This window comes from Morchella importuna (assembly GCF_003444635.1).
Source record: "Morchella importuna strain M04M26 chromosome Unknown Morimp01GS015, whole genome shotgun sequence".
Classification (NCBI taxonomy): Eukaryota; Fungi; Ascomycota; class Pezizomycetes; order Pezizales; family Morchellaceae; genus Morchella; species Morchella importuna.
The window spans coordinates 596,292-619,092 of NW_025763412.1; the positions used below are offsets into that span (position 1 = coordinate 596,292).

Here is a 22,801-nt window from a genome sequence, read left to right on the forward strand (position 1 = left end):
TACAATAAACTACAACCCCACAATTAAACCACATACACAACCCCATATCACAACCGGTCATAATGCCAGTGTACGCCCCCTCCTCCTTCCCCCATCCCCTCCTCCCCACACCCACTAACCCCCGACCCGCAGCACCCTGCACGGCTCCTGCCACTGCGGCGCCGTCCGCTTCTCGCTCGACAGCAGCACCCCCGTCCCCTACCAACTCTGCGCCTGCTCCATCTGCCGCAAGACCGGCGGCTACTTGGGCTCCGTCAATCTCGGCGGCTGGTTCAACACGCTCAAGATCTCGCAGGGGGCCGATGTCATCAGGTAGCCAAAAACCCCAATTAATTGCGCAGCAAGATAACTGCTCACTGTTGGTTTTTATATACATGTAGTAAGTACAAGGCGGTGCTGAACCGCGATACGCCAGAGGAGAAACTGGCGAATAGCGAGCGCAGCTTCTGCTCAAAGTGCTCGACGATGTTGTGGGTGTGGGATAGTCATTGGTGAGTGGTGCCTGTCCCCAGGGGGGGCGAATGGTGGTGGTGGGGGGGTTATTAATTGATATGGCGTGTGTGTGCATGATATGGGAGGATAGGCCGGAGCTGGTGCACCCGTTTGCGCCGGCGATTGATACGCCGTTGAAGGAGCCCGCGGAGATGGTGTGTATCAAGAATAATAGCAAGCCTGCATATGTGAGTTTTAGTCCTTTTTTGTTTTCGTGTGATGGTGGTGGTGGTAGTGGGAATGGTGCTGATGGTGGTGGGGGGCGTAGGTGCGGTGGCCGGAGGGGAAGAAGCAGGTCCATGAGGACTATAATAATCTGTCGTTGGAGGAGTGGCATAAAGAGAATGGTAGGTTACATTTTGGTTCTGGCACTGGGTAGTGTGGGTAGTAATGCTGACGGCGAGGGGGTTAGGGGAATGGGTCGAGTAACTCAATTGGCCTGCTCTTTCTTGGTATATGTTTACTAGCATACTCAAGATGCTTGGGGGACTTATTGGGTCTTGTGATACATGCTTAGTGTGTAGCTCAAAATAAAGATAGTTTATATGAAACATAGCATCATATAGAACCTCGTGTGAGCCAGAGAAATTAAAGAACCAATGTGGAGTATGCACAATACGTTTGCGCGTCCGCTCAGGACATGTCCCTAATATTTGTACATGAATTCTACAAGAAAGCGCGCTACCCGCACGAACATCAGAACACACCCCGTGCGACCAAAAGCCACACGCCACCCACCTCACCCCACCCCACCACATCCGCGCCAACCCACCCCTTATGCCGCCAGAACCTCAACCTCCCTCTTCCCCTCCTGCACCCCCTTCTCCTCCACAGCCTTCGGCGCCGTATGCCTCGCTCTCTCTGCTACCTCATGCACTACTAGCTCCGGCCAATCCCTCGCATACTGCGCATCATAGATATCCTGCCACCTCACGACAACCTCATCCCTGCCAATCCTCGGCGGCTGGTCCTTCTTGCCCGCCATCTCGTCGTGCTCGCGGTTGGCCTTTGCAATCTCCCACTCGAGCGAGGCGGCCAGGTCGGCGATGGAGTTGGCCTTCTGGTCCATGAGGATCTTCTTCTTCTCCTTCTTTGTCTTTCCGGCCACGAGCTCGCGCGGGTACGCCGTCTCGTGCAGCTTCTTGAACTCGCGCAGCTTCTTGAACGTTTTGAGACCCACCGCGGGGAAGGGGAAGGAGACGGAGAGGAGCGGTGTCCACACGTCTTTGCGCAGGGCGGCGGGGACGGACTTTTTGCCGACGAAGGTGATTTGTTTGAGCATTTTATTGTTCTGTGGGGTGTTAGTATGGTATGTAGTAGTGGTAGTAACTATAGCGGTGGTGGTAATGGTAGTGGTAGTAATGTAGTAATGGTAAGAGGAAAAGGAGGACTAGTAGGCGCAATGTACAGGCAGGGGCTCGGAGAAAGGGGTGAACAGGCGGAGCACCTTTAACGATCTCGTTAACGAGTACACGACCTGCTTGGTCTGGATGTTGTTATAGATGAACAGATTCCTGCCCAGATTTGCGACCACCGGGTGGACGGGCTTCGTCGCCATTGTGTCGCTGCTGCAGATTGTCAATTGCGTATGTACTTTCTTTCCGGTATGTAGAAAGGGGGCCTGCTTCTTTCCCCGGAGTGTGGATTGGTTTGGTGGGGTGGTGGGGGGGAAAGGCGGGTGGGATGAGATGTGCGCCGCGGGGACTCCCAAGAAAGATTTCTTTGAACGGTTGGTGAGGTTTCGGCGTGTGCTGAGTCATGCACCAGCTCCGTGTGGCTCGTGCGTGTGCCGCCGCTGCCGCCACAGCCGCGGAATGGATGGGACGAGTGATGGGCTGTGTTTCAGGGAGTCCAGGTATTATTTGCCTTGGCGCTTGTGGGTTGGTTGACGTCGTCGCAGCTAGACGTCCGTTCGTACTTCCACGCCAGTATCGCCATGTTTTCTAATACTTCAATTGTTGCCTATGTCCTTGGCCTTCTGACGTTCATTCTTGCTCCGCGGCTCCTGGGCGCCATCCGTAGGCTGTTCAATTATGGGCTTCCACCGCGTAGAGATATATACGGTCTGGAGCATGCGCTTCTTAACATGAAACTACAATGTGGATGAACATGGGCTAGTGGAAGGTATTTCCTTCCACTAAAAGAGAATAGCCCTAGCTAGCTAGCTACAAATTCATCCAAACATATATACTCATATATTAATCCCACTGCGTATATAGAACACATCCGACTTCCCCATCGCCTGCAACAACCTACTCCAGCTTCTCCTCGAAAAGTCCGAAATCCTCAAAACACCGTCCTCACGCCCAATTAGGCCCTGGGGCCTCGGCTTTGGCTACGGCGACCAGACCATAGCGCTCTGCACCGAGCTCTCCCGCGCGGGTCTGACCCTCTGCAAATACGACGGCCTCACCATAAACCGCCCCCAGTTCCTACACGCCTAAGTACGCCTCCAGGCACACATCGAAGCCCACCCATATCTGGGCGCAGCCCACAACAAGGAAGACACCATAGAGCTACACCTCGCTGACGCCTCCAAGCCCGCACTATGGCCCACAGACACCAGCAGTGCCACTGCAGCCCGCTAGACCATCGTGCTCGACTCACTATACCACTCCTAGCCTACGCGCGCGCCAGCGCTGCAGCACGTCTCGCGCGAACTCGGGTCGTCGCCCGTTGCGTTCGACCTGCTGCGGCCCGGGTCGGCCACGGCGCTGCAGCGGGTGCTGCTGAGGCTTGTGTGTGTGGTCACGCAGATCCCGTACGCGAACATGCTCACGGAGGAGGAGTACCGCGGTATGCTGGTTTCGGCGGGGTATGCGCGCGAGGACATCACGGTGTGTGATGTGTCGGCGGAGGTGTTTCCGGGGCTGGAGCGGTTTATCGGTGTGCGTGGGGAGGTGGTGAGGGATGTGGGGGTTTTGAAGGGGTGGGGTGGGTTTGCGGCGGCTGGGAGGGTGGTGGGGTGGTGGGGAGGGATGGGGTTGTGAGGGGGTGTGTTGTTGTTGCTAGGAGGGGGTGAGGTGGGTGGGTGTTTGTGGTGTGCATGATTGAAGATTGGTTAATATTCTAGTGCTAGTTTTGTGGGCACTGTGGGGTTCTTCTACTTATGATCCTTGGGGATATTTGCGTCTACAGCAATCTCTCGCTATAAGGATATTAGCTATAAGGATATAAGGATAGGATGGCCCGGTCCCATTAATCTTCTTAACACCTCATCCTTAAGAAATAATTAATGAATCACACCCGATCAATTAATACATATGTAATACCTCCTCCATCTTTGTTTAATTAATCACTCACATGATATTTTGAAAACAAGAACACAGATAAACCGGATATGATAAGCTTAAGGGCAAATCCATAACTATACCGGTAAGCATATCGTATTGCCAAAGGTTTTAAACTTAGGAGCAGAACCTCCATCTACTTATATTAGATACTGACATTACACCTAGGCCTGAAGTCCACTGAATTGCACACACTACAGACTCTTTTTAATTGGTCGTTAATAGTTGCGAGGGTACTAAATAAATTCCCGGGACCCGCAGACTTGGAATCGGGGTACTCGTTACCTCGGACTTTCTCGGACGCCCCTGGCTATGCATACATATATATGTAGGTATTTTGCATGCTCTAAGCATATCTACGTCCACAGAAGTTGTGATGAATTAATGGTGAGCCGGGTTATATAAGGTACTACGGCCACAGAACTCAGGTTTATCTGCATATCTTATGGTTGCTGCTCCCCCATTCCTTTACTCCCTTTCTTGATCGACAGCATACAAACTCCCAAGTATCTGCATAAGACAACTCCTTTTAACGCAACTCGAGCGTTCTTTCCTTGATCGTGTGGCTATGGTATGCGCATTCACTCTAGCTATAGCGGTAACGCATCACACGCTCTCACTCGTGAGTCACAGCCAAATGAGAATATATATAAGATCGAGATGAATCATGCATATATATATGAGAAAGGTAGAGTCATGTCTCTAAGTTATCCTCCCGCGATAATATTCTGCTTGCGACTTTGAAACCGAGTCCTTCGTACATCTCCCATACCGAAAAATTTCCGTGCTTTCGCTTTCCACACTGCAACTGAATTGACTTCTGCTGCTTCTTAACGCATAATCCCTTCCCGAATATGTACAAGATTTCTCTCCGACTGTAATGTAAATGGGTGCTCCTCGCCCAGCACTCTCTTTCTGGCCTCCAGCACCACAACCTCAAGGGCCTCTGCCTCCTTCCACTTTCCCTGGTTCCAATACGTCGATGCAAGGTTGCCCATCGATGTCAAGGTGTCTGGGTGCTCCTCGCCCAGCTTTTTGTTATTATTCAGCATTTCTATAGTAATTTCTTCCGCTTCTTTCCATTTTCCTGCAGCATGATATACACTCCAAAAACACGAAGGCTGTATAAATAGGGCTAAACCAGGGACGGTCCTTTTGCATGATTCAATGTGGGGCAACAGCGGTATGAGAGATGCCCTATCCCGATCGGTGATTCCGTCTACCGAGCGTTCAAGAAGAGTACTAGCTAACTTTCGAAAACTAGCTTGGTCGCTATGCTCCAGCCTTTCGCGGCACCAGGTATGCACAAGAGGATGAATAGAGTAGATAACCTTCTCTCTATATGTGTCTTGCTTTATGAGAGAGAAAGAGAGGAGATTGCGAATTGACGCCTCGAAATCTAGAGAATTCCAAGTGCCACCAGGTCTCCGTATTAGAAGCCTAGACAATGATTGCGGCAGCTCTTCTGTCTGGCGACTTCCAGATGCGTGCCTGAATATGTCTTTAGGAATTCTATCATAGTGGAAGAATGCAAAGATCTGTAAGATTTGTGATGCGGATGGATCCTTCAGGGAATCGAACGACAACTCCCACGTTGTAAAAACAGTTCTTTTGTAGGCTCCAGAGCCTTGAGCGAAGCGGATATTGAACAAGTCTTTGGGGTTTTCTCGAAGATGCTCTAGATATGTATCCATTGTAGAGCCATTTGCAATAAACGCTCCAGCATGAGTTATCGCAAGAGCCAGGCAGCCCAGTTCTTGTACGATCTTAGTTGCCAGTGGTTTCTTAGAATCGCACGATGGCCCATCTAATTTTGTAATCTTAAGCAATAACTTGACGGCATCTTCGGGGTCCATCGCATCCACTTCGAAGTAGCCGTTTTCTGAGAAGAAGGATCGACATTCAGCGTTTCTCGTTGTGACTAAAATGTTACCCATATCCTCTCTAGGGAAAAACCCCTCAAGATCGATATCAGGGTCGTCCGCGTTGTCGATGACGAGCAGCCACTGGTTTTCCTTTTTGCAGTTGGCTAAATATAGTTTTGCAGCCTTCGATGTACATTCATCAAGATGAAATTCTCGTGCGATGTCGCAAAAGCTTTGCTCAGTCATTTCTGGCGTGCTGGCGTCTATCCAGAAAATTCCCCAGAATCTATTGATACATGAAATTTTAGACCACTACATAAATATACATCTTCATGAGATGGCAACTGCACGTATAGGGGGTGCGAAATACCTGCTGCCATATTTTCGAATGAACTCCAAACTGATTTGGGTTTTCCCGGAACCCCCCATCCCGTGCAAAACGAAGACAAGCCTTTGGTCTGAATCGGGTGGATCTGACGGGAAGAAATAGTTTTTCAGATACTCGAGAATGTCATCTCTCCCCGTAAAAATTGGACTGGCACAGTGAGGTATTGTGCGGTGTCTAGTGGGCTGTTTTGAGGCGTTGAGTTCCGGCGGGATATCGCTAACTATTTAGGTAGTATACATGTAAGATTAGTCCCAATTTCTAAATTGAGTCTTATCAGTTTAATAATAAAATACAAACGGGCTAATTAACCTAAAGAGTGCGTGGGTTGACCATGAATCTTATTAATATTATTATTCTCTCCTAGGATATTGGATTATGGTCAGATTAACTGAAACTCTCGTTATCGTGAATGATAAATATATTAACATACCGCCTTTCTTATAATATTGCTCCAGAAAAAGCCCGAGCCGGGATTTGATTTCTCTGTAGGCCGCATCTTCCTTCGTATTAAACTTCACCAGATTCGTGTGATCGGAATCCACGGGTATACTAGTCTCGATATCGGGGGCCAGATTTAGTAATGCAGACTCGCGGCTGACTGCCATAACATATTGGCCGGTTCTGGAAAAACGCCCTTCCATGTCCTAGGTTTGTTTAAGCTTGAGCACATGCGTGCACATACACGTATATAAAACGGAAATCAATCATGTGCAATACCTCTTCCAGCCCTTTCCCTTTCAATTGTTCGTAAAAACTTAGAATCTTTAGCCCCGGTGCAAGTCTGATAAACTTCTTTAGTTCATCACACAAGTTATCTTCACTAATCGACTTAACAAGCTCTATTCTCTCCTTTTCCATTTTACTGGCCATTTTAAGGATGTCGTCACCGAGGAGCCCACGATGCGGTGTGCCGAAGAAGGCTGTGGCAAATGTCGACTTGAATATATTACTTGCAGCTAGATCACTGCCGGAGAGCTCTTTGCATTTTACAAGAGACTTTCCACGCCCACATTGAATGGTTAGCATTGATGCATTTTGCCAGTGTGATACATTAGTACATGTATATATGATATCGTATATGGAATTGTAATACGATTTGGAAAGCTATGAAATTTTGAAGAGTACCTGGGTAATTATGATACCACCAAAACTATGGCCAATAAGGATTATTGGTCTTACTTTCCCCTAGAAGTCGGCATAACATAGATTATAAGCAAGATAGACACCTACAATATAAGTAACACTTAAGGGCTTTTGGAGATCTCAGAGGAACGCTCGGAATTGATAACAGATAATAATTATCAAAGATCTCAGAAGTTTGATGAAAAAAGCTTAATCCCCGGAAAACGGGGTAGCTGAATGCGGGTAAAGAAAGGTGTTTGCTTACTTTACTCAAGATTGATGACCTCACTCTCATGAGTTCGCTTATAAATCCCAGGGTGTAGTCTTTTATTTGGTATAATCCATTATTTAAAAGTGCCGAGTTATGGCCATATATCATTGTCCTACAATTTGGAAGATCTTCCGAGAGGAAATCTTGAAGCCACATCCTGTTGAAATCGCCCTTCCCTCTCCAAGATCCAAATGCATGGCCTGCGAGCCCTGTTACCGCCACAATGCTAGGGGTGTATATATAAGCACGCATATATCAAGTATAATCCGGCCGAATTCTAGATGGGAATTTACTCTGCTGCAATCTTTGCATCGTCCTCTATGCGGTAAAGCTGAGTAAAGCCGTAGAAATTCTTGTCGATGTTTATGTCCGAGCCACACATTGATAGCTGGCGGTCCCGTAAAGAACCAGAAACGACTTCCTCCAAATATTTCGGAGGGCTTGGTTCGAATTGGACGATAGCCGTTTGGGTATTATCACCGTAACAGGAAGGAGTGATTGTCATGCGCTCTACTCTGACCTCTTCCCTCAACAGGAGTACCTCCTCGATGTCGGTTGCGGTAGCCCAGAGTGGAATACCCGTAACGCGGAAAACGAGTTTGGGCATAGTTAGACGATCCGGGAAGGCGTGGTGCTCTAGCACGGATATGATGTTTTTGAGCACACAGCTTAAGCAGTTTTGCTCGTTATCATCATCAAGGCTCAGGGAACTAAGTGCGGTAGCACAAGGCGAAATGTGCGCAAGATTTCGTAATCGAGAAATGAAACAGTCCAGCTATGTATATACAGCCACTCAGCAAAAGTGTTCGTGATATAGTTTTAATGTCAGTGCGCACTGTGGCGCACCCGTAATACTTATGTTATTAAAGTTGAGATTCAAAACAACGAAAAAATATATAATATAGTTTGTGACTATATATATAAAAAGAAGATAGGTCATTGATCTTATTCTTCATTAATTTAGGCGCCATTGGTCACTGGGAAAATCTTCTCTTGGGGGGTTCTCGGTGATCCGCCACGGTTACATATGGAGAAATATCTCACTCCGAAATCGGAATCACGAACACTTTTGCAGAGTGGCTGTACCTACATACTAGTATGCATACCTGAGACCAAAAACTCCACTTTTGACCTATTGTGTTAGACTACATCTATTGTAATTCGGGCTGGGTACCACAATAAACTTATCATACACAGCTGTAATTTGTTTTGTTTGATCCTAATCTTATCCTGCTGACTCCGCTCTAGAGTATATGTACCTACATGTATACTCGGGGCAGGTAAAAAGTACCGGACAATGCAAGTTTTGTCTCTGGGCTTTTTTTGTAGTAGTTCACGCCTAGCACGCGTGTCCATTGGTGAACTAAAAACCTGCATTGTCCGGTACTTTTACCTGCCCCGATTATATTAGCAGCCGTAGGTAGGCATAATGAATTAAACAAACAAAAAAAAAAACCGTAGGCTAAACCATAATATCGAGTGATAAACTATGGCGGTTGATCTGTAACAGCGCAGCCACGTAGCTTCCAGGTCTATGCCGCGTTTAACAACTCTCGAGATGAACTCTGCATATGAAAACTACGTTAACTGACTACATGTAGATCTAGATACGACATTCGAGTTCAAATCATGAATTTAAATAAAGTAGGTAGACTCCTAAGAATATAAACCAAAATAGAAATTTGGTAAGCCGTATTCTCTAACCCCCATCTACTTGCATGGAGGTGTTTACGCCAAGAAACTTTTGTATATTTTCTATTCCTCTTACAAAAAACGAACTATGTTCACTGAGTACAACCCACCTGGCGACTCCCAACTTTTGTTCATTCCTCATACCATATCAAGATTATGACAAGGGGCCACCTCCAAGCCGAGAAGGAAAGAAGAAAAAATAGAAGCACGAAGAAAAGAACTCCGGTTTTACAGAGTAAAGAAAAACCGAGTAGGAAGGTAACTCCCCATGTAACCCTTGCCCCAACCCCAAACAATAGAAAAAGCACTCTTGAGAAAACACTCTCTAATCCTCGACCGGATCTAGGGAGGTTCCGCTCCTGACAATCGTTGCCCATCCAATCAATCTCCAGTGCTTCTCAATTCTTCTGGAGAGCGCGATCTTTTCTCCATCTTGGGTACACGCTGGGGATGTCAGCTGGAGCTTGGCAACATCAGCTTTAACAGCAATGACTTTAGCTCCAGTAGCGGTTGAACCAATGTTAACCATGAGAACTTCGTTCTTGGTAAGCTTGGCAACCTTGGCTTGTTTGCCGTCGGCAGTCTTGACACCGAGGAGACGGCGAAGCAAGAAGTAGTTAACCTCAAGGTCGCAATAGATTGAAGGCAATCGTCCTTTGAGACCAAGAACGAAACCAACAAGACGATCAGCACGGCAAAGGGTGGGGTCGACACGGGTTCCAACACCTGTTCACTGTGTTAGTAGCTATATAACCATGCATTTCGTAGAGATTATACCAATAAGACCGCCAGGGACAGCGAACTTCAAGTCGTTGTTCTCGGCAAAGAGCGAAACAATCCTGGAGAAAATGGGCTTGCACTTGATGCCCTCGTCGGTCCTAGTAACGATTCCAGGCCTGATTTCAATCTCATCTCCCAACTTTAATACACCGGTCAAGATTGAGCCACCAGCAACACCTCCCTTCAGGTCCTCAATCTCAGCACCAGGTTTGTTGACATCAAAAGATCGAATAACAATCATGTGGGGGGTGGCGGTGAAGTCTCTGATAGGGACAGGAATCTTCGACACAAGCGCCTCATTGATAGCATCGATGTTGTATTTCAGTTGGGCAGAAATAGGAATGATAGGGGAGCCATCTGCGACAGTTCCACGAATGAACTTTAGGATAGACTGGTAATGCTCCTCCGCAGAGGCCTCACGCATCAAGTCGACCTTGTTCTGAAGAATGATGATGTGGTTTAGCTTCATGATCTCAATCGCAGCCAAATGCTCTGATGTCTGAGGCTGAGGGCAAGATTCATTTCCGGCAATGAGAAGAAGAGCGGCGTCCATTACAGCGGCACCAGACAACATGGTACTCATAAGAATGTCGTGCCCCGGGCAGTCAACGAAGCTAGTTTCAAAGTCAGTCGGAGGTTTTAAAAAATCTAAGGAGGGTAGGCTCACGAAACATGTCGTAGAAGTTCGTATTTTCCACCACATCCTTCTCTCTCACAATCGGGATCAACCTCCTTGTCACTTTTGAAACTCCTGTAGTTACCAGGTCTAGGACAATCTGCATTATTACACTTGTATACTTTGGCATTGGCGTATCCAAGTTTGATGGTAATATTTCTCTCCAACTCGTTCTTAAACCTGACTGTCTGAACACCGGAGATGGCCTTTACAACGGTACTTTTCCCGTGAGCGACATGCCCGATGGTACCAATATTTATTGTTGCCTGTCGGGAAATGATTTCGGGAGACAATGGGGAAAGCGTAGAAAGATCAAGAGTTGATGGGTCGGGTTGGGGGGGAAGCGGTGGTCTAGGTGCCACAATCTCTTGGATCTTTCCAGTGTTTTTTAGTGCTGACTTGAGGTCTTTGCTCGGGACTTCGTCAAGTTCAGAATCAGATTGGGCATCTAGTCCAGGAGACCCAGGAGCTGAGTCGTTCCCATCGTCAGGAAGATCATTTCCAAGCTTGTCTGTATTGTCAAAGACGTCGTTTCCTAGCTTGTCGCCATTCGTTTCCTCCATATTGCGGGGTGTAGTGGGGTGTTGGTGAGGGGTCGAGATAAGGTGAAGAGATACAAAGGCTAAGTTTTGATGGAAAAAAAAAACCTCAGGAAGGTCTAAGGATGTGATAGATAAAAGTACCTAAGTGATGAGGCTGGGTATGACAGCAGATTTTTGATATCAAGTCGAAGTTGAAACAACAGGTAGGGGAAAGAAGAGAAAGAAAAAAGGTGAGGGTGAATCACAATGTGATGACAAAGATCTGCGCTGACTCAGTTAACGAATAGAATTAAACCCTAACCCATTTATGAATGTCTAACTTAAACGTCGATACACATTCATAGAATCTCTTTCTTGACTCCGGTCATTGCCAAATACTTATATCGGGCTTGTTCGCCATTCAAAGCCAAGAAAGAACACGGCATCAATTAATTTGTAGCTCTGCGGGGAATTGAATTTGAGATATGCATGTAGTAGGTAAATGGGTTTGGAGAGAAATCTTGCCACCGAACAGCCTTCAAAATAGTCTATGACTGACGGAGTTTCTTGTAACCTCATACAGGCGATGCGAGCCATCATCTTCGCAGATATCTTCTTTACTGCTTGTACAGCGGTGGGTAATAAGTGATCAGACAGAACGCCACCAAAATACGCGTTTGCAGGCAAAATTGTGGCTAGGCCGTCCGATGACTTAATACCCACCGCTGTACGTCACTCAGGTGACCAGGGTTAGGGCTGTATAGCTCCCCACTTACCAGAAGCATACTAGCGTTAGCACCCCTCGGCAAAAATTATGATTTACTTCACTTTGATTTTTTTTTCCTTTCTTGCAGCTGCACTGCATCGCGAAGAGAAAACAAGCAATTGCAACCAAACCCCCCCCCTCTCTATAAAATAGCCCCCTTTAAGTGCCTCTCAGCACTTCTACGCATGGCCGGTTCTCTCGCTTCCGATTCCTCCAGAACTCTTTCCGCCGACAATACCAGAAAATCCACCATGAACGGAGGCAGCGGCGGTCCCTCCCCATTGCTGCTGCAAGCACTCTCTGCGAGCCCGCACGAGTTTTTGCAGCCAGGGGCAAATCTACACAATGCTGCGCTCGTCATGGCAAAGCAGTACCTTGACCCGCTAGCGGCAGTGTTCGCGGGGAAGGAGAAACAGAATCAGAGTGGGAAGAAGCCGGATGTATTGGAGAAGATTTATCTGGAAGGCTTTGACGTGGACCAGGTGTGGGAGCAGGTTAAAATTGTGGTGGATGCTGTTGAGAGTGGGGTAGGTGAGAGAAAGGCCATTGGTCCCGTTCATGACGAAGCGGTTGTGAACGGAAAAAAGCGAAAAGCGGCGCACTTTGATGAGGAGGAGGAAAACAGTGAGAGTTCGGCTGAGAGCGACGCCGAAGATTCATTAGAATATGAAGAAGTTCCCGAGGAAGAATTGGACCAGGAAGTGCCCGACAGCGACAGCGATAGTGACGATGAAGATGAGGGTGGTGTCCAATTCCGCGACGAATACGACCAAATGGACGTTGGGTCCGGCACTGAAGAGACGGACGAGGGAGCGGAGGAAGATGAAGAGGCTGAAGAATACACAGAAGATGTTCACGGCCTAAATGATGGTTTCTTCTCCATTGACGACTTCAATCGTCAAACAGAATTACTAGAGCTCCAAGACATGCGTGGAGGACCAGAAAACTCGGACGATGAGGAAGAAGGCATCGACTATAACCAAGACCCAGCCACTCTCGGGGGTGACGAAGAAGATGAAGAAGATGCGCCCCTAAAGGAAAAAGTCTCTAAGGACGATTACGAAGAATCCGACGATCTCGACGGTGACGATCAAGAAAATGCCAATGATCTAATGTATGAAGACTTTTTTGCCCCTCCTCCCCGTAAAGCTTCAAATAGGAATCACACGCCCCACGAGAAAAAGTCCTGGAAGCAAGCACCTGTTAAGAGATCTGCGGGTGATGAAGATGATGATTTTACTGCCATTGAGAACGACATGGACCGTGTCCGCCGTGACCTCTTTGACGATGAAGAGGAGGATGGTTCTGATGTTGATATGGCCGCTGACCCTTCTGACCCTCTCTCACGTCGGTCTTCCCATGAGAAACGCCAGGCTACTCTCATTGAACAGATTCGCGCCCTCGAAGCAGCAAACGTTGCGAAACGTGAATGGACACTTTCCGGTGAAGCCCGTGCTAATAACCGGCCCCTCAATTCCCTCCTTGAGGAAGATCTTGAGTTCGAGCGATCCGGGAAGCCAGTACCAGTAATTACTCAGGAAGTGACGGAAGGCCTCGAAGACATGATCAAGCGTCGGATTCTTGCATCCGACTTCGACGAAGTGATTCGTCGTCGCCCGGATGATGTTTCTGGGAAGGTCCGCAGAGGCCGTATCGAGCTTGATGATTCCAAGGCGACAGAGGGACTTGCGGAAATATATGAGAAGGAGCATCTCAGGGCCATCGACCCGGAAAATAACCCAACAGCCAAAGATGAGAAGCTATCGAAGGAACACGCTGAAATCGAGGAACTATTCGCGGACGTGAACAGAAAACTGGATTCCCTGACAAGTTGGCACTACACCCCCAAGCCGCCGAAGGCCTCGCTATCAATTGTCGCAGATGTCGCTGCTATTTCAATGGAAGAAGCGCAACCTACAGCTGCGGCCGGGGGCATGCTGGCCGCGAATATATCTATGCTTGCGCCCCAGGAGGTTTATGCGCCTCACAAGGGCAAAGCTATTCTTTCGGTTGGCGGAGGTTCTGGACGCGAAATCGTTACCAAGGGTGGTGCAGCTATTTCGACAAGAGAGATGACTCGGGACGATAAGCAACGAAGACGCCGCAGGGAGAAGGAGAAGATCAGGAAGAAGAATGCTATAGAGGGCAACAAGGGTGGTGCCAATGCAAAGGAAGGTAGTAAGAAGGATGTTATGGATAGCCTCAGGAAGGGCGGTGTTAAGGTGATCGGGAAGCAAGGCGAGCAAAGAAATATTGACGGGGGACTTGCGAAGGAAAAAGCGAGAGGGAATGGAAGCAGTGGGTTGAAGTTGTAAAGTTCACGCAGGCATATGGGTCTTCTTAGGTTTCCTTCTAATTGACAATGATTTACTTTTTACTTCTCTTTTATGGTTTGGAGTGCGGGTTTGTAATATAAATTATGTACTTTCTCTTTTATCTACTCGAGATAACCCCTACGCGTATTTAACGGGGGTTTGGGGATGACGATAATAAAAAGCGCGGAACAGATATAGCTAAATTATCTGTTTAAACGAAGTGTCTATTCTGAACGTCAGCCATAGCTAGGTATAGTTCTAGGACATAAATCATCGTATGGGGCGGCGTAGCAACGGGTTTCGACACCTCCCGCCCCATCATGACTACCACCCAGCAACCACAATTGACCCTTTGGAGAGCTGTTTTTTTGTATAGTTGTTCAATAGTAGCTAAATAAAGATAATTGGACATTTAATATCTTGCATACCAACCCCTTGCCTTTATAACAGCTCTATTCTCCTAGGCATGCTTTCAACTAGCTACCAAATCTCTAGAGAATAAATCATCAGGTAACAGTTCCCAGCAATGAATTAGACCTTCCTCCATAAGGGGCTTCAATACTTAAGGTGATCTAGTATCATATCCCAAATGGGGGTAGTGTTGATGGTAAAGCTTCTTGAGATGTACTCAAACATGTTCAATGGGATTTAAGTCAGGGGAATAGGTAAGCTAGTCCTCCAGAACATCTACCCCACACTCCTCCAACCGCTGAGTTGTAAGGGTTGTGGTGTATACCTTTACAAACTTAATAGTTGTAGGAGAATGGGGTACACTGTCTCTGGGCGCCATCGGTGGTTATGGAAAAAATTTGTGGTCAGGCATTGCAGTCAGGCGTTGCGGCGTTGCGACCTCACCTTCCGATGATTTATGGCATCCCGCTGTACATACAATACAAGGATGGACTGGGTGGGATGACGCGCCTCTTGAGCTACGCTACATGTATGAGTATAAGAAGGTCGACATACCGGCATTGTAAACTACATGAGGTACGACAAGGCCAAAATCTAGACGTTCCGGGCCAACAACACCTGTTGACGGAGAGAGCATTCTAATAGAACCGCTGGGTCTAGTCAAGAGCGGCAGCCGTACCCAAGAGTATACAAGTATAATATAACAGGTGAGATTAAAGTACATACATATAGAGTGGTGGGAGGTTCTATCCGCCGGGTGAGCGTGATGGGGGCGTAGATTTGAGTAGAACTGCTAGCCAGTACGGGATGTAGAGCACATGTAGTGCTTCACGCAGGGAAGCCGTACACTACAGTAGCTGGTATTTCCATGGCGGTGCTGGCTGGGCGCTACATAGATGTACTTAGAGATATCGATGTCCCCCTTGGCATCTCAGCTCTAATTCATGGATCGGGTCAGGTATACGTGTCCATGGAACCGTAAACTCGACCCGGCCCGGCTTTTTATAGCTTGGGGGCGGGACCCGCCGAGCTTGAGCTTAAGTTCTTTACAATTTGGTTCAGGCCCGCGCGGCCCGAACCGGTTGTCAATGATTGAAAACACAGTATATTATCTAGCATACAATAATGACACCACCTTATATGCCGCCACAGAATAGCATCAAATACTCATCATTCATCTATCGATCCTTCTCTGACACGAGAAACCGGGAATAAAAAATGTCAATAAACAAGAACTTCGACCAATCATCTGGGTTCCCGGGACTCTTCACTCTCACTCTCACTCTCGCTCTCACTATTGCGCCTAGACTGCAGTTCCTCTTCTTCCGGCTCCTCGGTCCTAACGGCCTCGTATCCCGTGTTAGCAGCGGACCCATCATCTCGCATGCCGATGACCACGTTCCCGGCAACTAGTAGACTAGCTCCTAGCCACCATGTGCCCGGTAGGGACTCGGAGAAGACGAGCCAGCCAAGGATGGCGGTGATCTATGTGTATTAGCTTTGATATTGGGGATAAGGCAGTGAAGGCGTACCATGAAATTTGAGGAGGTGTTGACGATGCTGACTTTTGTGGCGGAGGAGCCTTTGGCTAGTGCAGCTGGAGATGAATGATTTGTTAGTATGTGTAGATAGTAATAGTAAAAGGCGTTGACTGTTTGGTTTCGGCAATGAATTATCCCTGAATAGATAGGAGCAATCTTTGGCATAATTGAAGAAATGGTGCTCTAAATATCAACTGAGCTAGGTCCTAACTAACCAGTAAATAAACCCCACATCTACGAGTACAAAAGGTTAGATATAATCTATATGTGGTGTAAACTAAAAGAATTCAGACTCACGATAGCATTGAACAACAAATTCAGTCCAAAGAAGAGCTATAGAAAAGTCCAAGTCAATACCTAATATATGTAACATGTGTAGCTTACAAGTACTAGGAACTCAGAGCGCGTACCCCTCGAACAATATACTCAACCACCTTCTCATCCTCCGGTAACGAAAACGCCCGCGCGATTGCAGACGCAAATGAGGTCGTTAACGTCGTTGTAACAAGCTTTGCAAAGAGCCCATTGAGGCCAGCTGCGAGTCCGCTGCCGATGGCGAGATAGATCCAGCTGGACGCCATAGTTAACTGTTGTTGATATGATGTTAAGGTAGGGTTTAGCGCGATTCCTAGCTACAGTTCTGCCTAGATCGTCATCGGCGCCAAGAACGTCACCTCTTGATCTTGATTACTCCATCGCGTCTCAGATCAGATCAGATCAACCCCACAACCCCACCAAAAATTAAGTCTCAACAGCAACAGCAGCTATGATTGAAGTCACTTGGTAAGTCTCTTTGCGATTTCCACACAGATACTATCCTGCTAATGTCACGCCTAGCAACGATCGTCTCGGGAAGAAAATCCGCGTGAAATGCGACCCTGACGATACCATCGGGGACTTTAAGAAGCTTGTCGCGGCCCAGATCGGAACTGCTCCGGAGAAGGTAGGCACCTGTCAAGAAGGGAGAGTGGACGAGAGACTGACCTTGGCGTGCAGATTATTCTTAAGAAGTGGTATTCGACGTTTAAGGACCATATCACACTTGCCGACTACGAGATTGGAAATGGATCCTCGTTGGAAATGTACGGCCTAGTTACAAGTCTTTTTTCGGGAACCAGTGCTGACGGGTTATAGGTACTATGCATAAACAAACCACAAGAGCTTGCGGCTTGAACTAAAAGGATAGTATGTGGCGCATGGATTGGGTTCTTCTTTTTTTCCTTTTTTGCGATAGCTATGGTTATTCACTTTAGGCGTAACTACAGAATATACATTTCTTTCATTTTCTCACTTGGACTATCATCTGGTCCTGTTATTTGGCCGGAGGTTCCCATGGGCTGAAAATTTACAGGCACAGACTCCTCTTCTGCAGGAATCTAGATTATATAACACGTGCAAGAAATGCTGCCTGAATACAGCAAGAGCTATAGGCCTAGCCTTTCGTGAACGCAAACCTCATGAACGATTTATTTTCGATTATTTTTTCAAGTTGATGTGGCTTATGGATATTATTAAAAGTGGAGATTGGTCCATGAAGTTTGCATGGATATCAGCAAAAGAAAAAAAAAACCACTGGTCTTTGAAGCGGTCAATGACTTTAGGAGAGTTGTGACTATTTCCGCGGAGGCCTTCGAGACCGTCCACCTTGAAATTAACGCCTCTAAGCGTTTATCATTTTGGAATCTGAATCACAGCTCACCTAACTCCCTTCCTGTCTTATCAGACTCTCCGTTTCTCTTCAACTGGCAGCTCATCTTCACCATCGTCGAAACAATATTGACGTGGCATATTGGTTACAGTACACACAATACACATATTCGTATCAAGCATTACTACATGTAATCACCTAGTACTCTCATTGTTACAGCTAGGATCGTTAGCCCCCCCCCCCCCCCCCCCCCCGGACCCAAAGTGCTAAGAGCTCTTCTCCTAGTGGTGGCTAGTACTGTATGTAGCAATATGGGTAGATATCCAACAAGTACCTACCACCTACCCATCCCATGTCATAACATCATGACTTAGACCCGGTTCGAGATATCATTGACCACTGTCTTTCTGTTCTCGTGCAAGTGCTTGAGTGGTAATTACGAGAAAATCGAGAAGTTTCCGGATATTATAGATGGCTACATGTACCTACCTTCGTTACACACCACACTGCACCATGAGCGCAAGCCACAGTCACAGCTCTTCCGCCAGCTGCGATTCATTACTTGATCGAGATATACAACGACAGGCCTGTTGACGACGAAGCCGCCTCAATATCTCTTGACGTGGCATATGTACCATGTCCATAATCTAGGGCCGCAACGAAAATCTCCTTCTCGCTAATTAAACTTTTGCCCAGAGAGAGAGTAGGACCCGGGGGGTGGTGGGGCTAATGCGCTAGAATCGCTGAGCTTCCTTAACCATCATGGTACGGCGAGGTCCATTCCCAGAATAGCCATGCTTTCCAGAATATTGATAAACTGTGATTGTATGATATGCCTAAATAGATAGTGGGTGCCTCAAAGGAGCATCCTCTAATATTAATAGGACTAGCTCCCCCGGCCCTGTCTGTGCGAGCTCGGCAGTGTGCTCAAAAAAGAAGAAAGGAAAAAAAGAAGAAGGAAAGAAGAAGTTAGGTGACACCGATAGGATACCTAAGAAGTTGGTGGCAAATTTTCAGGTGCCACAAACTTTGATAAGCAGGAGATTTATTTAGCCTTACAGGCTCGCGTGCAGGTAGGAGGGTATGCCCATGCAGATGCAAATGCAGGTACTCCACTTGATCTGGGCTAGTAGCGCTTTGTGGGTACCCATAGGTCATGACAGAAATACCCCGCACGTTTTCGACCGTCTACTCGTGGGTGGTAAAGTATATAGGCATTTAAGTAAGTGCATGTTGTTTAGGCATAGCCTACAGGATCGTTAATATGGGCAAGCGGCTGAAAAATTGAGCTTGTATGAATCAAACAAGAACCATCCATGGCTATATGAGCAATTGAAACTTTCGTGGCCGACGTTTTTCAAAGTCAATTGAACCAATGATCTATCCAGGCTCCTGGATCCATGGTCCATGGAAACAAAGGATTTAGCTTTTTAGCGTGCACGTGCCATCGGCGTCTGTGCATGCTTGTGGTACATGTAGGTACGGTAAAGCTATTAGATAAAGTACATAGGTACTGTCGTTCACGGGGTATTGGCGGACACTGGGTGCTGACGGATTGCAGGCAAACCTTGGCTTGGCTGTCTCTTTTTTGGTTTGTTCGTCAACACCCAGTGCCCGTCAATACCCCGTGAACGACAGTAGGTAGGAAGTATGTATGTACAAATATGCAAAGAGTGTAGATAGTTGAGCTGAGACATGTCTCACTCTCGCTTCCTCCGATCTTCTTGGCATTCTATCTGTCTACATGTAGGTTTCCACATCTCAGAATATTCATGCCTAGATACATGTATTTTAGGCGCAATATATAGAGAAGAGTCACTACTCCTATGAGTAATCTACACGTAAGTACATGTATAGACCCAGCGTAATCCCTGTATGTATAAGTCAATGATAAAATCGCTTGCAATTCCAGATCATACGATATTACTTATAACATACGTTGATTGTGCTGTTCATGGCTGGAAGCTTAAGCACTCGATCTATGTTATGATCGCGCTTATCAGTGATTAATTTCAAGATGTTGACGGATAGGTTTACACATTATGGAGAGCCGCATTATATATTAGTGTGGCCCAGTGAAGTCTTGTATAATATACCCACGTGTATCAATAGAGATATCTAATTGCATGTTATAGATACTTGTATTGAAGTGGTGTTTATAATTACCTACATGTTGTGTTTATAAAAAAGCTATACATGTGGGTGCGATATATATCTTAATTCAGGTATCTCTGTAGATATATGCGCCGGGTTATAACTATTTCAGCTACCAACAATACGATCTTTCGGGAACTCACATACTTAATTCTTTATGCAAAGCCCTTTGATTTGGGTTCGGAAATATTATAGTCATTAAGCCATAATTGAAGGCCCACGTTCCAATCCATCCAAATATCCGTTTACCTAGGCTTACAGTCCCCAGAAATTCAATCCAAACGATATATTCCATACCCATGGGGACTGTCTTCACAACGTGAGAAATTCGCCAGTTATCCAGCTACAGGGAGCCGGCGAGCAGGCCGGACCCATACCACAGGCTGAACGGTTGTACAAGATGGGCTCGTGCTGTTGTGTTACGCACACAGAACACGAATCGTATGCCTAAAGATCGAACTCCCAGCGCAAATAGCCTGTAAGTATATGTATATATTAGGGTTATGGCCTTATCTGTGCCTCTGGGGGTAGGAAGGTTTAAGCAGGGTTCTTGCCCCATATTCCTCTGAGATGGGATTTATACCATGTGAATGCACACCTCTCCAATTGAGAAATATTGAACGATCGTTGTACAGAAGCCGCAGCGCATGGTTATTTAGATTGCTATTTTCTGTTTTCGTCACGATATGTATGTCCATGTATATGCTGGCAAAGGGCTGAGCTTAGTTACTAGTATCGTGGCTTTCTCTATCTCTCTCTCTCTTTTTTTTTCTTTTTCAGCTGCTTTTGATTTGGAATCATCATCTGTACATGTAATACTTGATGAATGAAAATAAAGAGGGGAAATTCTAAGCCGATTAGTATAAATACAGGCAGCAATCCCCCTAGTTGGATATTCGATCACTCTAGTACTCACGACAAAGTATCAACATATACCTTCAGAGCTTCGATTCTAGCAATGCATTTCAAGACTCTTACTTCATCCGTTGCCCTCCTTTTGTTCTCTTCTGCCATCAATTGCAGCCCTCTGCTCGAGGAGAGGACCGACGGTACCGGATGCAACGCAGATAATTGTCTTCGAGCCCTTCGCAGGTTTAGTGTGGAAGCCATCCCCTTCTGCAGTGCTTATATCTCGGTGCCCGTCATTACTACTGTTGTAGCTACTACTACTCCTGTTATGTAAGCCAATCTTAATTTCCCTAAAGCTGGGAGCTTAATAATTACTTACCCAAAGGCCCGCACAGAACTGTCACCAGCTATGCTACAATAACCTCTCCGGTGGTGAACAGGCGTGCTGCAGCTACCCTTGCTGCTCGCGAGGAAGTCGAAGTAGCGGCGGAGAGTGTGATATTCGCACTGGAGGAAGGAGCAGGTGTTATTGAGCGCCGCGAAATCGCAATTCCATCCTTCGTGTCTGAGTACCCTGCGTCTCGTATTTCGAGCGCTTGCTCTTGTATGCCGATTGTGACCGCCACTACATCTGTCACCTCCACCGCACCCACTGCAGTATGCCTCCCTCTGTATCATCGGAAAGCCGCATGCTGACTAGATTAACTCTCATATATAGACTGCCACTAGCACAGCTACCGTGACTGTAGACCCCCGCAGCAAATGCGAGGTCGCCTATGCAACCTCTGGAAACGGTTCAGGAAACCATATCGAGAACGTAAAGGCTAGCGGTCATTTGGATTGCTGTCAAAAGTGCCAGAATAAGTTAAATTGTGTGGCTAGTGCGTATCTGGGTATAGTTGGGATTTGCCAGCACTTGGTCAACGTGAAGACGGTACCATATGAATCAGTTTCTGATATGTGTCCGTTGGGCTTGGAGAATTATAGTTTTGGGAAGCCAAGCTCGAAGGGAATTGTGTACCCTGGTCCATGTGGATTCTAGGTTCGGTCGGCAGTTAGTGTTTGGGCTTGTGAGGAATGTGTTTTAGGTTGTGTTATTTTCACGAGGCACATGTATTGTGAGTAGTACATGTAGTTACATGTATTTGGCTTGATCCCGTTTATAGTTGAGATGGCAATGAAATTTGATTCAGTGGACGGCTTATTTTGGTTCTTTGGTTCTGGTGCTGTACCTACACGGTCTTAGTCTCGTCCGCAGCTGCAGACCTATTCGGGTAGTGGTGATTGACTATACCAAAGTAGGAGATGATCTCTGAAGTCGCGAGTGATAACTTGTGGTTGAGCGATTATGGTAACCGATTTGTAGATCATCCTATCTCATCACATGTGTAGCCGTGACACTTCATTCACGCGTGACGTGACATAACATCAAATTTATGCGCTACGTTAAGGTCCCACCGAGTATGTGCGTGTACTAGTACGTATATATATGTACTGTAAATAATTTACTTGTATTGCAATTATTACATGTATATTGTGGTCAACATGTGTGTATATTAATTAAATGTAGATGTATCAGGAACACTGATTTTATATTACTCAATAGACATATATATGTAGAAAACTACATGTATGTAGATTAAACATATATTGAGTACATACATGTATATATATATTCCTAGATGAAACTCTAGTAATTACATGTACCTATCTCTCAATATCAAAGCGAACTTACCCAGTTACACGTACCATAGAACGTACAACATCACCGGTTTCCTTGGATGACATTAATTATTCCTTGAGTAGCACGTTAAGGCAATACTTGATTCTTAAAAATTCAGCCATAAACCATGAAACAGCATACTGTCACGCGACTCTTGTCACACCACTACAAATCCTCTCTGGGAGTACCCTTGTTTAAAATTATTCCTGGTTATCGTTCAAAATGTCGCAACCCGACTGTTACTAATCTAGACTGACAGCAGACAATAGGGAATTTACGGGACGATCAACCAATAGC

At 46.5% G+C, this 22,801-nt stretch overlaps 9 protein-coding genes across 9 annotated transcripts; 5 read left to right on the forward strand and 4 right to left on the reverse strand.

Moving 5' to 3' along the window:
- Positions 1-62: 62 nt before the first annotated feature.
- On the forward strand, positions 63-921 carry LAJ45_05591 (uncharacterized protein; the record flags this gene model as incomplete). Its single annotated transcript, XM_046115162.1, has 6 exons — positions 63-70; positions 133-312; positions 381-491; positions 584-680; positions 761-839; positions 905-921. The coding sequence occupies 6 exons, from the start codon at positions 63-65 to the stop codon at positions 919-921; spliced, it is 492 nt and encodes a 163-aa protein (XP_045971684.1).
- A 346-nt stretch (positions 922-1,267) lies between these two features.
- On the reverse strand, positions 1,268-2,050 carry LAJ45_05592 (uncharacterized protein; the record flags this gene model as incomplete). Its single annotated transcript, XM_046115163.1, has 2 exons — positions 1,268-1,783; positions 1,940-2,050. The coding sequence occupies 2 exons, from the start codon at positions 2,048-2,050 to the stop codon at positions 1,268-1,270; spliced, it is 627 nt and encodes a 208-aa protein (XP_045971685.1).
- A 475-nt stretch (positions 2,051-2,525) lies between these two features.
- Positions 2,526-3,482, forward strand: LAJ45_05593 (uncharacterized protein; the record flags this gene model as incomplete). The annotated part of the gene is made up of 4 exons (XM_046115164.1): positions 2,526-2,555; positions 2,611-2,616; positions 2,712-2,874; positions 3,130-3,482. The coding sequence occupies 4 exons, from the start codon at positions 2,526-2,528 to the stop codon at positions 3,480-3,482; spliced, it is 552 nt and encodes a 183-aa protein (XP_045971686.1).
- Positions 3,483-4,612: 1,130 nt separating this feature from the next.
- On the reverse strand, positions 4,613-8,035 carry LAJ45_05594 (uncharacterized protein; the record flags this gene model as incomplete). Its single annotated transcript, XM_046115165.1, has 8 exons — positions 4,613-5,933; positions 6,018-6,255; positions 6,345-6,395; positions 6,466-6,679; positions 6,753-7,031; positions 7,161-7,220; positions 7,423-7,654; positions 7,722-8,035. The coding sequence occupies 8 exons, from the start codon at positions 8,033-8,035 to the stop codon at positions 4,613-4,615; spliced, it is 2,709 nt and encodes a 902-aa protein (XP_045971687.1).
- A 1,410-nt stretch (positions 8,036-9,445) lies between these two features.
- On the reverse strand, positions 9,446-11,139 carry LAJ45_05595 (uncharacterized protein; the record flags this gene model as incomplete). The annotated part of the gene is made up of 3 exons (XM_046115166.1): positions 9,446-9,846; positions 9,898-10,514; positions 10,568-11,139. 3 exons carry the CDS (start codon positions 11,137-11,139, stop codon positions 9,446-9,448), a joined length of 1,590 nt encoding a protein of 529 aa, XP_045971688.1.
- A 975-nt stretch (positions 11,140-12,114) lies between these two features.
- Positions 12,115-14,178, forward strand: LAJ45_05596 (uncharacterized protein; the record flags this gene model as incomplete). Its single annotated transcript, XM_046115167.1, has 1 exon — positions 12,115-14,178. One exon carries the CDS (start codon positions 12,115-12,117, stop codon positions 14,176-14,178), a length of 2,064 nt encoding a protein of 687 aa, XP_045971689.1.
- A 1,656-nt stretch (positions 14,179-15,834) lies between these two features.
- On the reverse strand, positions 15,835-16,711 carry LAJ45_05597 (uncharacterized protein; the record flags this gene model as incomplete). The annotated part of the gene is made up of 5 exons (XM_046115168.1): positions 15,835-16,074; positions 16,122-16,186; positions 16,346-16,364; positions 16,428-16,463; positions 16,541-16,711. 5 exons carry the CDS (start codon positions 16,709-16,711, stop codon positions 15,835-15,837), a joined length of 531 nt encoding a protein of 176 aa, XP_045971690.1.
- A 185-nt stretch (positions 16,712-16,896) lies between these two features.
- On the forward strand, positions 16,897-17,277 carry LAJ45_05598 (uncharacterized protein; the record flags this gene model as incomplete). The annotated part of the gene is made up of 4 exons (XM_046115169.1): positions 16,897-16,913; positions 16,968-17,073; positions 17,127-17,212; positions 17,265-17,277. The coding sequence occupies 4 exons, from the start codon at positions 16,897-16,899 to the stop codon at positions 17,275-17,277; spliced, it is 222 nt and encodes a 73-aa protein (XP_045971691.1).
- Positions 17,278-20,890: 3,613 nt separating this feature from the next.
- LAJ45_05599 (uncharacterized protein) lies at positions 20,891-21,823 on the forward strand (the record flags this gene model as incomplete). Its single annotated transcript, XM_046115170.1, has 3 exons — positions 20,891-21,111; positions 21,177-21,438; positions 21,500-21,823. The coding sequence occupies 3 exons, from the start codon at positions 20,891-20,893 to the stop codon at positions 21,821-21,823; spliced, it is 807 nt and encodes a 268-aa protein (XP_045971692.1).
- Between the last annotated feature and the right edge of the window lie 978 nt (positions 21,824-22,801).